The 17,442-nt window shown below is 41.2% G+C and overlaps 1 protein-coding gene across 3 annotated transcripts in view; it reads right to left on the bottom strand.

Annotated features, from left to right (window-relative positions):
• The window catches only part of C24H1orf21 (chromosome 24 C1orf21 homolog), a 328,797-nt gene that overhangs the window by 28,728 nt on the left and 282,627 nt on the right, over positions 1 to 17,442 (bottom strand). The window contains exon 6 of one of the 3 annotated variants that reach the window (XM_049868580.1): positions 1,955 to 4,538. The exons of the other annotated variants lie outside the window; for them this stretch is intronic. Within the exon in view, the coding sequence (XP_049724537.1) occupies positions 4,500 to 4,538 (39 nt within the window). The 3' untranslated portion in view covers positions 1,955 to 4,499. Of the gene's footprint in view, positions 1 to 1,954; positions 4,539 to 17,442 lie in introns of those variants that run through there. 3 annotated transcript variants of the gene reach the window in all.

Raw genomic sequence — 17,442 nt, 5'->3', positions numbered from 1 at the left:
TTTTTTTTTTTTTAAACAATTATAAAATGCCTAGCACAGTATCTGGCACCACAGTCAGTAAATAATATTAGTTCCTTTTTCCGCTTCCCCTCAGATTAGAATAGATTCTAGATAAGGTACAAGAGTTACCTGGAAAACATGGCACAGAGTCCTAAGGTTTGTGACAAAATTAAATATATCCACCCACAAGCCTTATTTTGCACCACAGCTTTTGACCCTTTTCCAGAGACATAAAAAAAGGTGACTGCTGAAGTCAAGGACATTTTGTCCCCCTTGGTAAAACAGGTCTATTCATCGGCAAAAAGCAATTCATAGATGGGTTCATGAAATTCTAGAAGCTGTAGCTGCAGGGATATTTGCAGTATGAAAGCTGATTGTCTTTCAACTTCACACGGGGGCACAGGGTTCCAGCAATCCACCATGAAGAAATGAAGCCAAAGCTCCCACTTCAAACCACCTTTTCATTACGTCCTTAAATACACATTCTCTCCTCCCCACCCAACCTTATTTTTCTCATGGAGTTTTACACAACTTAACAAAAAGTCCAATTTCTGAGAGATACAAAGAAATAAGCTTTGAGTATGCCTTTCAGGGGGAAAATCACAGAAGGCAAATTATATGTAAAATTTTAAAGTGTAATCTAATGCCTCCTCCCCCACCTCTGCTTTGGAGGCTTGTGGGAGGGGAAAGGAGAAAACCTTGAATACCAATTGTTTTGCTTTGAATAAAGGACACATCAGAGTCCAAGAGTCCAAAATTCAGAGTCAATGTTTTCCTAGAGTAAGAAATCAATCATTTTTCTTCCTAAAAAACCAGCCTAATTAACCAAGCTCCTTTCCGAAGACTAGTAGAAATGGAGCACTCTTTTAAATTCTTGTGCAGTGTCTAAAGAGGACTTCTAATCGATACACCCACCTGCAGCACAGGCTACTGAGGTGAAATTCCTAAGAGGTATAATCTCTGTTTGTAGTAGGCAGGCCCTGGCTTATGGGAGAATCTGTCCCTAAGAGAAAAAATGTGGCGATGAGGTCGGCAGGAGGACTAAATTATAATGCAGAGTGGGGGATGGGATCATATGGAACCAAGAAGTGGATGCCTTTAGCCCCCAGCATGCTCCTGGGTGCTGTCAGGTTGCAGGTGTGGCTGATTCTGACGCAACAGCCAGTGTGCGTCTTGGTGAGCACCTGAGGTGAAGGCGCTTGCTTGGGGGCCTAAAGAACCAAGGCTACTCCTCAGTCAAATCATTTCTGATTCCAGTCACCAAAGCCCAGTCTCAGACATGGGCAGCGCAGACGGGGAGAGACCTGTTTCCCAGCAGGCTGTTTGGTGGCTGCTGCTGCTTCTGAGGGCTGACCTAGTTTTCTTGTCTCTGGACTTTGTAGCTCCTTTGTCCCTAAACAGACCATAACACCACTATGTGCTCTGTGCTCAAGCCTGGGGCCAGAGGCATCACTGAGGTAAAAGCCTCTTTTAATGTTCGCTGCCAGCAACAAACACACATTCAATTATGAGAGCAGTACTCCATGATCTTGAATCTCCGCCAACCAAAAGAAAGCGTCATATACACTGCTGAACTTTTACAACTCTACGACTCAGGGTACAGAAGGCGTGTGTAATACAGCTGTAAATCTTGGTGACAGTCTTGCCCCACCCACTGGCCGCCAGGCAGCTGGACTTTGAATTGTACCCGGCACATAGCCATCCTATCAACTCTCTGCTAAAGGCTTCTCAGGCCATTTCTCATCCCATTTCTGTCTCCATCCACGGGGCCATTTCCCTCCCTCCCCTCCTTCCATCTCCCTGAGTCCTTTGGGGTTAACCAGAATGCATCACCATGTATACTGGATTACCCTTTTCATGTTTGGACACACAAAAAAATGTTTGGACACAAAAAAAGGCCAAATATTTTTGCTTCAGATCTTTTCAGAAGGCATTAAAAAAAAAAAAAAAGTACAAACACAAATCACTTGACAATTTTATGATTAACACCAACAAATGGAAAACAGACAATTTTGAGCATTGCTAACAATTAAGCATTTCATGCCAGCCAGCTCAACCACGCTGTTTCTCAAATCTATTTTTAGATGTACCAAATGTGGCTGAAGATGAAATCACTTGTACACATCAAGGATGTATGCAGTGTTCAATACAGAAGACAGAGCTCTAGAGGAAAAGCCACTGGTTCATGGGAACAACACTTCTGGTTTTAGTAAACACAAAAAACATCAGGTTCCCAAGAAGCACTTGGTTCTGTGTACCCACCACCAACCCAGTGCCGTTAACATGTCAAAATGTTAAACATGACTGTAAGAAAAAAGATGTTTCATCTTCGGGTAGAAGAAGGTGGTGATTTTCTGGGAAGACAGGGTCTGAGACACCGAGTCAAATGGAAGACGTTCAGTGTTCACTTCATAAGCTTGATAAGAACAAGAAATCCCAGGAAAAAGCCTATCCACATAACTGTGAACAAAGTCCCTAGTGAACACGTCTGAGGTGGGGCTTAGCAGTTCGTTTACGGCTGAGGAAAACTATTTTAGTCTCTTGGCCAAAAACCATACATAGGGAGGAAACTTAAAAGCCTAGGCTATTGGGCTCTCCCTGCATTTTTCTGCTTGAAACAGGATAAAAAAAGCCTTCAATTTTGGCTGCATCTCTATTTATGTAACAACCACAGCTGCTCCCTAAAATAGCTCCTGCTAGCTGAAAGAATCAAGGGCTTTTGTTGCTAACATTTGAGTCCATTTTCTACAGCATTTGACTGAATTTCTTGCCCCACACTTTGGCTGCCCTTGGTCTCAAAGGAGATAAAAAATATCGTTAGCACATCAACGGTGTCATCAGTTATGTGGATGGATTCCGAAGTCAAGGCTCATCTTCTCAGCAAGAACCAATTTAGCTCTTTATTCTATAGTGTGGCCTGTGGTCTCTTGATGAGCCAGGATGTCTTGAAACTACTGACGATTGGAGTGGCCCTGTGGCTGACACGAAGGGGAAGGCCCTTCGAATTCACAACCCACAAAGAGAGAAACAAACGCCGCTCCTACTGTGTTTTGAGACAAACCCAAACCTGTACTACTGGCGTGACATTTAATAGGGTGCCCCTCTCCCTCAAAAATAACAAAGAGAACCCTCATCAAAGCTATCAGGCTCATTAAAAAAATACAAAAGTTATTTTTTTATCCCTTTTGAGTACTATTTACTTGTGACAATATTTGCTAAAAATATTACTTCTGTCTTTAAGAAGAGCTCATTCTCTTCATAGAATATGGAAAAATAAACTCTACAGAAAGACACAGTCAACCTCCCCCCTCCACCGCCCAGGGGCTTTTGGCTCTCACATCTCCAGATATCACCACCTGTGTCAATGTGCTACGTTTTCTAGTAGGCAAGCGCTTCTTGCCATATTGGTATCCAGTGCTGGAAGTAAAAGAAAAAGGACGTGGCAAGGCTCATGTAGCATTATGAAGGGAAGAAATAAGGAGATAGGATGGTTTATTTGCCAACAGAAGGAAAGGTAACCGGGTGGTCTCAGGCCCTCCTGAGAAGTCTTGGGATGTCCTCTTATCTCTTCTGACCACTTAGAGCCCTGCTAATGCTTGGTAGATGATTCATGGGAGGGTAGGGAGATGCTGAGGCCCATTATCAGTGTCACTGCAAAGGAGGGCGCCACTTTCCGTACCCAGGATCATCTGAAAACACTGAGCGGGATGAATGGTAGAAGACAAAGATACATAAAAACAGTAAAATGTTTATTTTCTTAGAAAAAAAAAGTGGGAAGAGGGATTCAAAGTGATTGTGATCATACTTCCATTAGCATCTGAGCAAAGCCAATGTCGCAAGCTTAATCCTTGGTTAAGATACTTATTAAATGAAACAACCTGCTGCTCGCTCCTGGGTCACTTCCAGGAGTCATGTCATAACATGCTTTTAATCGATAATAGCTTCTCTACTTCTTCGTAGCAGAGAAACAAGCCTTGCCATAGCCACCATCCCATCTCCAAAGCTCAACATTGCTAGTGAGAAACAAGGCTCAGTCCGTCTCCGGACTGCTCGGGAGAGATGGGGAGGAAGCAGAGAGGGAGGGAGACGCTTGTCTTAGAAGCGGAGCCATCTTAGAACAGAAGTTTGATATCTGAGTTCACAACTACCTCACCTTATAGAAAATAGGTTGGAGAGCATCTGTAAAACCAACAGTATCTTTAAGGTGAAACTGCAGAAGTTTGCTGCATACCTGGACACAAGAGAAGTGAAAAGTTGCAACGAGTTTTAACTAGCAGCAACAAAGAAAGTTCGATAACAGTTTTTTGTTTGTTTTTAGCAAGATTCCTTTGCAAGTTCGTTAAGAAACACTGTAATTTAATGGGGCATACGATATGGAACGATCTTCTTTTGTTATAGTGCTGTTCGCTGAAGAGAACCGACTTTTGCAAAGATTTCAACTGGGGAGGTATAACCTATTTACACGGTAGCAGTTCCTGGTGTGAGTGGTAGAATTGGCGCTATGTGACATCCTCTTCTTCGGAACAGTAATCTCGACCCTTAGGGAAAGAAAAGAACAACATGTAAATCAGAGCGGAGCCTGAAACAGTTATTTGTAATCAATTTGCTCTCAGTATTTGTCTCTGTGAGAAAGAATCCAGGATTTATCAGTGACTACGTCATAAATACCCGTTGGCTGATCACAGAAACTATGTGAAGCTTATGGAGTCTCTGGGGGGTGCAAACAGTTAACATGCTGGGCTGCTAACTGAAAGGGTACAAGTTCAAGTCCACCCAGAGATGCCTTGGAAGAAAGGCATGGTGATCTACTTCCAAAAAATCGGCCACTGGAAACCTTATGGAGCACAGCTCTACTCTGATACACATGAAACACACATGAATCGTAATCAACTTGAAAGCCACTGTTGTAGAATATGTACCTCAAGGCATGGGAGTTTTACTATGCCTCAATTATGTCCTTTGTGTTGGTAAGAACGCACACTATAGTGGGCATACATAAGACTTAACCATTCACCAAGAAATTACCAAAAGGATATTTATTCAGGAACCCAATTTCTTATTAAGAAAATGCAAAAACAAATCACTCTCAGCTGGGGCAGGGGCTGCACACATACTATAGGCTATATTCTTATGCCTGGAACTTCAACAATTTGACAAAGGGAGATGGTATAATCCAGGGAAGTCATAGTTTTAAATCTGCTCTAAATTAAACCACAGGGATTAAGAAAATAAACACACAAGGATTCATTGAATATGTGTAACATAGCTAGGTTTACACTTGGTATGTGATGGATGCACAAGAAAGAAAAAGATGCTTTTGATTCATTTCTAACAAAACAGGTTACCTGAAGGCTTAAGGACTACATATAATCATTCATTTTGACCTATTTCTTCCTCTCTCCACTAGGGTTGTATATATTCCATGTAGGAATGGCTAGGATTAGGATTTAGACTCCACATCCGACCTAACTGGGTTGTCAGTCACATACAAATGTATGTGACAGTTGCACGTGACTGAACTACACAAACATACATGTAATCAGTCACATACAACACAGGACTCAAAGTTCCTGCCCTGCCTGCACCACGGCACTGTTGTGAGGCTCTAGCGAGACAATGTCATAGATGAGGGCTTGTAAAAGTCAAGGATTATTACTATTTGCACCCTTCCAAGTTTTTTTTTTTTTTTAAATAATATTTTATTGTGTTTAAGGTGAAAGTTTACACAGCAAATGATGTTCCCATTTAACAATTTCTATACAAATTATTAAGTCATATCGGTTACATCTTCCACAATGTGTCACCATTCTCATTCACTCCATTCTGGTTGTACCATTTCTAGTACTCTAGTTTCTCTGCTCTCTTACTTTCTTAACTTCGCTTTAAAGTAAGTTTTGACCATTTAGTTTCGTATAGATGATTTTTTTTAAAAGGAGCTCATTACTCATGGGTGATATTCTTTATGAGCCAATCTATTATTTAGCTAAAAGGTAACTTCAAGGGATATTTCTGGTTCAAGGTTTAAAGAGTATCTCAGGGTGACAACCTCGGGGAGTCTTCTAGTCTCAACTGGTCTAGTAAGTCTGGCCTTTTTAAGAGTTTAAGTTCTGTTCCACATTTTTCTCCTGTTCTATCAGGGTCCATCTATTGTGGCCCTGATCAGAACAGTCGTAAGTGGTAGTCAGGCACGATCTAGTTGTTCTGGTTTCAGGGTAGAAGAGGCCATGGTTCATGTAGACTACAGTCCTGTGGACTAGTTTCTTCTCTGAGTCTTTGGTGTCCTTCTTTCTCTTTTGTTCCAGATATGTAGAGGCCAACAGGCGTATCTTAGATGGCTGCTCACAAGCTTTTAAGATCCCAGACACTGCTTACCACATTGGGATGTTGAACATACACTTTATGAATTAGACTGTGCAAATTAACTGAGTTGTCTATGAGACTATGGTCCTAAGCCTTCAACCTAGAAAACAAATCTTGCGAGGTATTTGGTTATATCTAAGAAGTATCCATAACTATGTCGCATATGTGGGTTTATTATATATATGAATATACATGCACACACATACGTATTTGTATGTACACAGACCTATAGATACATCTGTCTATGCACACATATGTACCCACACAGACATACCCATATACACATATGCTCATATACACATTTGTGTAGTATAACCACACACATTTTTTTTTAATGCACACTACATGTTCAGTTTTGGGGGGACTATTCCTTTTAAAAAACAACTTAAATAGAACTTATTCCTAAATCATACTAATACTTAAAGAAAATAATTTTTCATATAACTATTTCTCAAATGAATTATATTGTCTTTGTCACACTACCTTGGAAATAATTCACATTTTCTAATATTCAAGCATCATCATAATGAATTATGTACCACGTGGCTGGGTGCTAATCCTAGCTCTGCTACTTAGTAGCTGTGGCATCTTGAGCGAATTACCTCTTTGTGTCTCAGTTTTCTCATCTGTAAAGTGGAGATAGAGATAACAATAGTACCTACTTCACAGGGTTGCTGTGAAGATTAAATGAGATACTATTAGTAAAGCAATTAAAAAGTATCTGGGTGATGTATAAGGAGCCCTGGTGGAGCAATGGTTAAAGCACTTGGCTGCTAACCAAAAGGTCAGCTCTTCGAACCCACCAGCCGCTCCATGGGAGAAAGATGTGACAGTCTGCTTCTGTAAAGATTACAGCCTTGGAAACCCTATGGGGCAGTTCTACTCTGTCCTATGGGGTCACTATGAGTCGGAATTGACTCCATGGCAGTGAGTTTGGGTGCCATATGTGTGTATGTTCCATAAATTAAAAAATGCTTTAATACAATGAAGTCTTCGGGGCCTGCAAAAGTGTGGGAGCTTGCCCGCTTCCATAGATTGCTTGTTCTTTTTGAATGTGATTCACTAACTGGCGTGTTGTGGTTCCCTCCACCATCAGACTGCCAACTCTCACCTCTCGCAGAGTGCCCAAGCTCAGTCATCTCAGGCGTCTTTTACATGCTGCATAAAGCCTCTCCTTGGCTGAGAAAATGTGTAACCAATCTTCCTGGGCAGAGGAGTGATCTCAGCAGTCATCCCCCTTGGCAGTCTCTCTGTGACGCTGGCCCTAGCCTTGGCTCAGACCACTCAGGAGGCCCAGGGTGGAGAACCAGAAAGGAGGAGAACCTCATGGTCTCTGATGGTTGGGAGTTTATTCTCAAATGGGGATCAGGACACATACAAACATATGAACGTGAATACAAATGATGCTTTCCACATAGTCTCAACCCATGCAGTTCAGAGAGAGGACTAGCAAGTGGGCGCTGGGCGTTCAGCTGGAGCACAAAGGTGGGGCTTGTGGAGTGTTTGTAGATGTTTTGTCAGAAAAGGAAAGAGGACCTTCTAAGTGAAGGTATGGCACGTACGCTGTTGAATGATATTGGGTGAGTTACTGGGCTTTGGTTTCCTGGGGATAACTATGGTTTTTGTTTCCTAGGGTTAAATGGGAAAAATACGGTGTGTGGCACATAGTCAATAAATGTTAGCTGCTGCTATCATTACTGTTACTACTATCATTCTAATAGTTGTTATTATAAACCCTGTGCTTGTTTAGTCCCCTGTCAGGAGAATGGGGGCCTTCGCTTGTGGCTGCCAGGTGGTGAGGACCATCGTCATAGGCTGTGATCTGACAGGTATCAGGGAGCTCCTTCCTCCCACCTCAGCCTTATTCTCCAGACTCCAGAATCCCACGTGCATGAATAAAGCTTCTGTGGCAGAAACTGAAATCCCTTCACTTCTTAGGTCTAAGTGAGTCCTTAAATCAAAGGCACTGCAAGCCATTGTGGGGTTCAGAGGGCACCTCATTCATAAGGCAGAACATGGAAGCAATATACACAGACACATCACTCACACACATATGAACAGTTCTACTCATTGATGAAGCAGTGTCTCCGACTCTGTAAATGGCCTACAGGGTTATGTAGCCAAAGGGGCGTTTCAGACCTTCCAAGTTGTCTGCTACCATCAGAATGCCCCCTTTTGAGGAACGAGTATATAGAAACCCTTTCTGTAAATGGAAGACTGAGCAACTTTCATTTCCCAAGCATTTGCTCCTCTGAAATGATTATGATTGCCATGAGAAGGAGGTAGGGGCTTCACGGATATGATGTCATTTACTATCCACACCAATCCTGCAAGGTAGGAGTGGCCCTGTGACTTGTGAGGAAACCTTAAAGAAGCTGGGGAAGGCCCAAGACCAAGGGCTGATCCATGTCTTTTTTGTTATATTTGCAATGACTTGATAACTTAATTCAAATTCAAATCAGGTTCACTTTTGTTATTATCATTCTTGTCAGCAGCTCCGAGAACCAAATATTTTAGTAACAGAAAATTTGGAAATCAAAAACACATTGACAGTAAGAGCTACCATATGGCCTTTGGGTATAGTTTTAAGAAAGGGGAGCCTGAGGAAGCCCTGCTGTTGAAGGGGCTCCATCTCAGCATCACATGGGGCTTCACGTTCTCACTGGCCCCCTGAGCAAGATAGCGAGATCCCTTTTGTAACATGACTTCATGTCTCTGTTAAATTTTTAAAGAACAGTGCTAAAAAGAGAAGCTTAAAACCTTCAGCTGTCAGAAGGCAGGAAGTGGGAGTGAGCCCAGTTTGGGAAATACACAGCAATTCTCTTAGCTGAAGCATGCCCCTTCCCCTTAAAGGGACCACAAAATGGAAGTCTTTGTAAAGATGCTTTACACAGTTAGAATCAGGGACTGTTAGACACAATCTCACCCTTGTGCAAAGGACACACTGAATGCTACAGAGAGCAAGATCCCCATGAGGCCTCAGCAAGCTGGAAGAATGGAAACTCCCAAGGATACAGACAAGGAAGGGTTGTTTGAAAGAACCACAGGGGCATTCTGGTATAGACTCTAAAAGCTTCTACGGAGCTTAAAAACAAGAACAAAAAACGAAACTTGTTGCTGTCTTGCCGTTAAGTCAATTCTGACACACAGTGACCCTATAGGACAAAGTGGAACTGCCCCACAGGGTTCCCAATGAGTGGCTGGTGGATTCGAACTGCCAACCTTTTGGCTAGCAGCCCAACTCTTAACTACTACACCACCAGGGCAAGGAGCTTTACCTCCTCAAATTTCTCTGACCAAGCCCTGGCCCTGTGTTTGGGCTACCATGTTGTCTGTATTACCTTTCCTGGAAATCTAAAGATTTTTTTTTAACTACAGTTCTACAGGGTGAGAATTTTTTGTTTATCTAAGTGCCTAGGCCATGAATTAGAGAGAAGATTAAGGAGTATAGAAAGAAAGGACATTATTCTAACTTTAAATATTACTAGTTCACAGGGAAAGAGCTCAAGGAGTGACTTCAAAATAAACTGTCCCTCCAGTGTACCTAGTCTTTTTTCTCCTACAGTTAAAATAGGCAAATAGTCTGGGAGTGGCTACTCAGTGGCATGATTTTATCTTTAGTACATGTCTTTAGTACATTTCTGTGTGCATTCAGTCTAATGCGTGTGCTTTAAGCATATAATGATCAATCGTGAACTGAGTTTATTTTCCCATTAGAGTAGGCTAGATGGAAATTACTGAGAGGAAGCACTGAGTCTCAGTTTCCCCATCTGTAAAATGGGGTGGTTATAACTTGGAAGGTTGTGGGAATTATAATATAAAGTGTTTTGCAAACCTGGGCACATGGTATGTGCTCCATAAATTATAGCTCTTATGATTATATTGAAAATTGAGACCCATAGATCCAAGAGTTAATAAACCATCCAGGTCAGAAACTGGGTCCGTATCTGGTTCCAACCCCCCCAAAACCAAACCCATTGCCATCAAGTTGATTCCGACTCATAGTGACCCTACAGGACACAGTAGAACTGCCCCATAGGGTTTCCAAGGAGTGGCTGGTGGATTTGAACTGCCGATCTTTTGGTTAGCAGCCATAGCTCTTAACCACTGCGCCAGTAATCCTCAAAAAGGCAGGCACATCCACCTCAGGGCCTGGGTGATTGTTCTTCCTCCTTGCTGGACAGCTTCCCACCCCATATCCATCCATTCATTACTTCTCACCTAGATCTCCACTCAAAGGTCACCTCATCAGAAAAGTCCTCCCTGAATCCACCGAAACCAAAAAACCAACTCATTGCCCCGGAGTGGATTCTGACTCATAGTGACCCTTTAAGTAGAACTGCCCCATAGGGTTTCCAAGGCTGTAAAGCTTTACAGAAGCAGAATGCCACATCTTTCTCCCTCAGAGTGGCTGGTAGGTTCAAACAGCTAACCTTTCAGTTAGCAGCTAAGTGCTTAACCACTGTGCTACCAGGGCTCCTCCTTCTCTGGACACTCTGTAAGATAGTACTTCATTCCCTGCTTCATTTTTCTTTACTTATCACCTGACATTATTAATATACTAATTTATTTCTTGACTGACTATCTTCCCCCTTGAATGGAAGCTCTGAGTGAGCAGAAACTTTGGTCTATTCACTGCCGCATCCCCAGGGCTTAAAGCAATGCCTGAAACATGCAGAACAGCTAAAAAATATCTAGAAAATTCTGAAATTTTGGAGCTGGAAGGGGACCTACCTAGAGATTTTCCTACCTCATCTTCCATCTAACATAGGGGAGGCCTCCATTTACCACATTCTGGACAGGGAGCTTTCTGTTCTGCTCAAAATGTCAGATACTTTTCCAAGCAGCCCATGAAACTGTTAATCATCTGAGCCCAAATCCTGCCTCTCTGTAACTCCCACAGAAAGGCTTAGTCTTGGTTTTGTGAGCCGGAGGTAAGTCTTTCCCAAACGACAGCATCCCTGTTCCATTACTCGTGAATAACATGGTTTCCATATAAGTCTTCCTCCTTTGGATGTATGTCAGTTTTTCCATTTTGTTTTTTTTAAATGGACCCATCAAAAAAGTAAAAAGAAAACAACAACCCTCACCAGCACTGAATAAGACATCCTAGAAATACAGCCTCAGATATGTAAGAATTAAATATCTGACAAAGGAAGTCACCAGATTCCAAGAGAATCAATAAATAGAACATAAAATAGAACTTCTGTCAAAGCCCTGGGAAGGGGAATAACTCTTTTAGCCTTGAAGGAACAACAACAACAAAATCACAAATAAAACTAAAAAGATGAACACATTTGATTATGTAAAAATGAGGCTTTGGGTCTCAAATTAAATAAAAAAATAAAGCAAAATAAAAAGGCAACTCTCACAGTGGAAAACATACCTGTGGCATAAATGTCCAAATGATTAAAGTCATACGAGAAGCTCATACAAATAAAAAAAAATTAGTAGCAAGGGGATCCTAATAAGAGGAAAAGAGCATAAACTAAAAACTCAGTCAGAACAAAATAAAACCAGTAAACACGCAAATGGAAAAATGATGTGCTTCAGTAATCAAAAATGCAAATTAAAACAATGAGATCTCGTTTAACAATGGTGACACCCAATTCTTGAGAGTGTACCACAAAATGGAACCCTCTTACGTTGCTGACAGCAGTGGAAAATTGTATGGCTTCTTGGAAAAGCAATTTGGTGATACGTATTACAAGTCACAAAAATGTTCATACCCTTCATTATAGCAATCAGTATCAAAGATAAAACCCCAAATATATGTATTTTAAAAATACATACATTGGTTACCTGGGGCTTAGCATGGGGGTGTGAGCTGACTGTAAGCGGACATGAGGGATCTTATTGGGGTGATGGAAATGTTCTCAGACAAGTGTGGTGAAGGCTGCATGAATTGGTAAGTTTATTAAAATCACCGGATTGAATACTTAAAATGAGTAAATTATATGGCATGGCAATTATCTTCCAGAAAGTTGTTAAAAATGTATGTACAAATATTTTCATTAGGCATAAAAAAAGAAATCAATCTAATATCTCAAAGAGAAAATGGTTACCTCAGCTATGGTTTATCCACTCTCTACTACCAAACAAACAGCAGGACTAGTCACCCGTTGTGTCTCACACTGTCAGGTCCTCCTTGTCCAATGCTGTGCCTTCACACGTACTGTTCTCTTTCTTTGTCTCTGTTCCCCAGCCTTCTCTACTTGGCCTTTTAGTCGTTAGGATCTGGTTCCAGTATCATATCTTCTAGTGACATTTCCCCCAGTTGCTCTGTGGAGAATCATTCTCTTCCCCTCTCAGCGTTCCCTCCATCATACCATGCATTACAGAGATTTTAACCTAAGTGTTTGCCTCTCTCAGTCGAGTGAGCAGGAAATGACTCTTATTCATCTTTGTCTTTTTGATAGCAAACAGAATCCTTGCGTAGCCACATCACAATGGTCATGGATACCCCTGTGTTGGGAGGAAGGCAGCACTGGGGGGAGGGAGGCTGTTTAATGGTGTTATATGAGAAGTGTCCTGGTATTTTAGTAATCGAGGCAAGCTGTAAGCATTTTACAGATCATGCTGGAAGAAGCAGCTGTCTTTAACAATACAACTGAAAAAGAATACGTTTTGAGCAAAAGTATAAGCAGAGATTGGGGCAGAGGCCTGGTTACAAGAACAGTCTGGAACTCAGGAAAGGGGCGAACTGCAACAAGGCGGTAAAGAAGCTGACGTTAGAATCCCACGGTCCATTATTCATCGTTTTTATTTATATAAATAAATCCTGTGTAAACTACATATGGAGTTATGTCTAGTTCTTCCAAAGTGCCCAGTCAGGCATCTTAAACGCAGTCATTTGTTGTTGTCATCAGAAAGCTCCGAGTTAAAAACCCCGACTCTGCTATGGAGTCAGGTAAGGGAATATTCCAGTCAAGATTCTCATGTTTGGAGTAAACAAACATGATGTTTTATAAGGAAGGCTTATTACAGAAGTTTGCTTTAATGAAGTTTATTTCTGTCTAGGAGTGTTAGCTGTTACACTTGTTGAAAAGGAGGCTCTTGTTGTTTGCTGACTGGCTGAATGACAGACTGAAGAACTGACCCTCCTCTCCTTTAGCTCTCTGGAGGATACTGGGAACCTCTGTGAGTTTCTGGTCTGTGTATTTTTTGGTTCTCCTATCTCTTGTTTGTCTTCACTGGCTAATTTTAAGAAGTGGAGTGCCAGACCTTTCTTCCTCATCTTAGTCTGGAAGTGCCACTGAAACCTGTCCACCACAGGTGACTCTGCTGGTATTTGAAATACTGGTGGCATAGGTTCCAGCATCACAGCAACATGCAAGCCACCACAGTATGACAAACTGACAGACGGGTGGTAGAGAAGAATACTGAATATACCATGGCCTGCCAGAAGAATGAACAAATCAGTCTTAGAAGAAGTACAGCCAGAATGCCTTTTAGAAGGGAGGATGGCAAGATTTTAACTAGCTTACTTTGGACATGTCATCAGGAAAGACCAATCACTAGAAAAGGACATCGAGTTGAAGGTCAGAGAAATTGAGGGAAACCTTCAATGAGATGGATTGATACAACAGCCAAAACAATGGACTCAAACATACCAACGATCATGAAGATGACACAGGACCCTGGCAACATTTTATTCTGTTACACATAAGGTTGCAGTGAGTCCGAGCCAACTGGACAGCAACTAACAACATTACATCTTTTGTCTGTTTGCTTTACACGACCACTCTTCCTCCTCTCCCTTCCTAAGTGTGTGCTTCCTGAATCTCACTTTACTGAGTCACTGCTATTCCTCCTCAACACTTCTACTCTGCACTGTGGGATTTATAGGCTTTCTGGGTGACGAACAGCATCTTGATTCATGAAGCACCATCGCCCCAAGAGTATTTTGGTGCAGAAATTTAATGGACCATCTTCTGTCTCTTCTTCCCAGCTCTGACCTTTTCTCCCAACCCTTTTCCTTCATGTATCACCATTCAGAGGTAAATCCAAGTTTCTAGGAGAATCAGGCCTCGGAAGCTCTGTCCTCGAACCAGGAATACAGGTGCAGGATAACCATATGCCACAGCTTGAGCATCTGTGAAGGACTGGTTAGACTACAGAACAATGGATTAGGAGGGGGCTGGAAAGGGGTGTAAAAGTCAAATGAGCAACATTCCCAGTGGCTGCTGGGTTAAGCGTCCTCCAGCAGGGCTGTGGGGCTGGCAAGTGTCAGAGCCTCTTCCATCTATGAGCTTCTCTGCAGCATTTTCATTTATAGTTCAACAACAATTTATAACAACAATTTTGAGGAAATGCTGAAGAAAAGCAAAAATAATTAGCTGTGGTGCTCCAGTCTCCTCCCCCGGCTTACTTCATTAGAAAAATCAATCGAGGCATTAATGGCAGTCCCCGTCTCTAATGAGCTTTATTCTAATTAGACTCACACGTTATTAGTTCAGTTGGAAAAAGGTCTCCTTTGTAATGAGAAGTGGGAGGGTGACAGCCTCTGACTGTTTCTTTGACCATATATAGGAATGATTACCATGATACTAACAGCAGTGACAACAATCAGTATATCAGCCTTTTTATTTCCAAGAGAGAATAAGTATTAACTAAACAGCTTTAAAACCCCCATGAAGTGTTTATTATACCCTAATCCCCATTCTACCAACCAAAAGGAGGATATTTTAGAAACTTGAAGGCAGATATATCTGAGGCTTTATCCAGTGGTGGCACTTTGATGACTTTAATGATGCTTCTTTTCCACAAGGAGGCAAGTGAGAGTGAGGACAAAGAAAGACAGCTTTTGGTCAAGGCCTGGGATGGACATGCTCTCCAGGCCAGACTGAACTGATGGCCTAGACCAAGGGTCAGCAAACTTTTTCTGTGAAGGGCCAGGCAGTAAATATTTTAGGCTGTGGGCCATATGGTCTCTGTCACAATTACTCAATTCATGAAAGCAGCCACAGACGAAAGTAAAGGAATGGAAAAGGAAATTCAGGAAACAATTTCATCTACATTAGCATCTAAAAGAATAAAATACCAAGAAATAAATTTAACCAGGAAACTTAAAACTTGTACACTGAAAACTATAAAACACTACTGAAAGAAATTAAAGAAGACCTAAGTAAATGGAAGGACATTCCGTGTTCATGGGTTGGAAGACTTAAGATGTCAATACTACCCAAAGCAAACTATAGATTCAATGTAATCCCTATCAAAATTCCAGCAGCCTTCTTTGTAGAAATGGAAAAGCCAATCATCAAATTTATGTGGAATGACAAGGGGCCCAAATAGCCAAAGCAATCTTGAAAGAAGGAAGCTGGACCCATTCCACACACCATATATGAAAATTAATTCAAGGACTTACATGTAAAATCTAAAAATTGATCGTTCTTAGGAGAAAACATACGGGTAATGCTTTGGGACCTAACTTTTAACAATAGATTCTTAGATATGACACCAAAAGCACCAGCAACAAAAGACAAAGTAGATAAATTGGGTTACATCAACATTAAAAACTTTTGGGCATCAAAGGCCTTTATCGACAAAGTGAAGAGATAAGCTGCAGATTGGGAGAAAATTTTGGGGAACCCTATATCTGTTTTTTTTTTTAGTTTTTTATATATCTAGAAAAGGGTTTGATATCCACAGTATATAAACCAAACCAAACCCACTGCTGTCCAGTTGATTATGACTCATAGCAACTCTATAGGGCAGAGTAGAACTGCCCCATAAGGTTCCCAAGGAACGGCTGGTGAATTTGAACTGCCGATCTTTTGGCTAGCAGCCAAGCTCTTAACCACTGCACCATGAGGGCTCCAAAGTATATAAAGAACTCCTAAAACTGAACAATGAAAAGACAATTAAAAAAAAAAAAAAAAAAAGAGCAAAGAACATGAACAGACATTTCACCAAAGAAGATATACAAATGACCAACAAGCACATGAAAGACGCTCAACATCATTAGTCATTAGGGAGATGCAAATCAAAGTTACAGTGAGATACTACTTTATACCTACTAGAATGGCTATGATCAAAAAACTGGAAAATAACAAGTGTTGGCGAGGATGTGGAGAAACTGGAACCCTCATCCATTGCTCATGGGAATGCAAAATGGTACCACCACTGTGGAAAAGTTTGTTGGTTTCTCAAAAACTTAAACATAGAATTACCATATGACCCAGCAACCCCAATCCTAGGTATACATTCAAAGGAAATGGAAGCAAGAATGCAAACAGAAACTTCTACACCAATGTTCTTTGCAGCACTATTCATAACAGCCAAAACGTGGAAGCAACCTAAATGTCCATCATCAGATGAATGGATAAGCAAAATGTGGTATATACATAAAACGGGATACCACTACTATGCAGCCGTAAAGAGAAATGAAGTTCTGATGCATGCCACGACATGGATGAACCACGGAAACACACTGAGTGAAGTCAGTCACAAAGAGACAAACATTGTATAATCCCATTTACATGAAAAAGGCAAATATATAGAAATCAAAGTTTATTGGTGCTTATCAGGGGTGGGAGGGAGGAAGACGGGGGAATCACTCTTTAGGGGGCAGTGAGTTTCTGTTATTTAGTGGACTTTGGAAAAGGATAGTGGCTATGGTTGTATACCATGGTTAATGTGACCAATGTCACTGAACTGCACATGGAAAAATTATTGAATTGGCAAATGTTTTGATATTTAAATATCATATATAGGTATATTTACATAATTTTATTTATTTTGTTGAGAATATATGCAGCAAAATATACACCAATTCAATAGTTTCTACACGTACAATTCAGTGACACTGATTATATTCTTTGAGTTGTTCAACCACTCTCACTCTCCTTTTCTGAGTTATTCCTCTCCATTAACATAAACTCAGGGCTCCCTAAGGTTCCTATTTAATCTATTGAGTTGCCAATTTGATCCCATACAGATAGTTCTTAAAAGAGTACAGTGTTCAAGGCAGATATTCTTTACTAGTTAAGCTAAACTACTGTTTGGTTTTAAGAAGGCTCCAGGGGATATTTTTGGTTTAAGGTATAAAGATTATCTCAGAGTAACAGTTTCAGGGGT

The sequence above is a fragment of the Elephas maximus genome, chromosome 24 (genome assembly GCF_024166365.1).
Source record: "Elephas maximus indicus isolate mEleMax1 chromosome 24, mEleMax1 primary haplotype, whole genome shotgun sequence".
NCBI classification, from domain to species: domain Eukaryota; kingdom Metazoa; phylum Chordata; class Mammalia; order Proboscidea; family Elephantidae; genus Elephas; species Elephas maximus.
The sequence above is the reverse complement of the archived record's forward strand: the minus strand, read 5'-3'. Positions and strand labels throughout refer to the sequence as shown.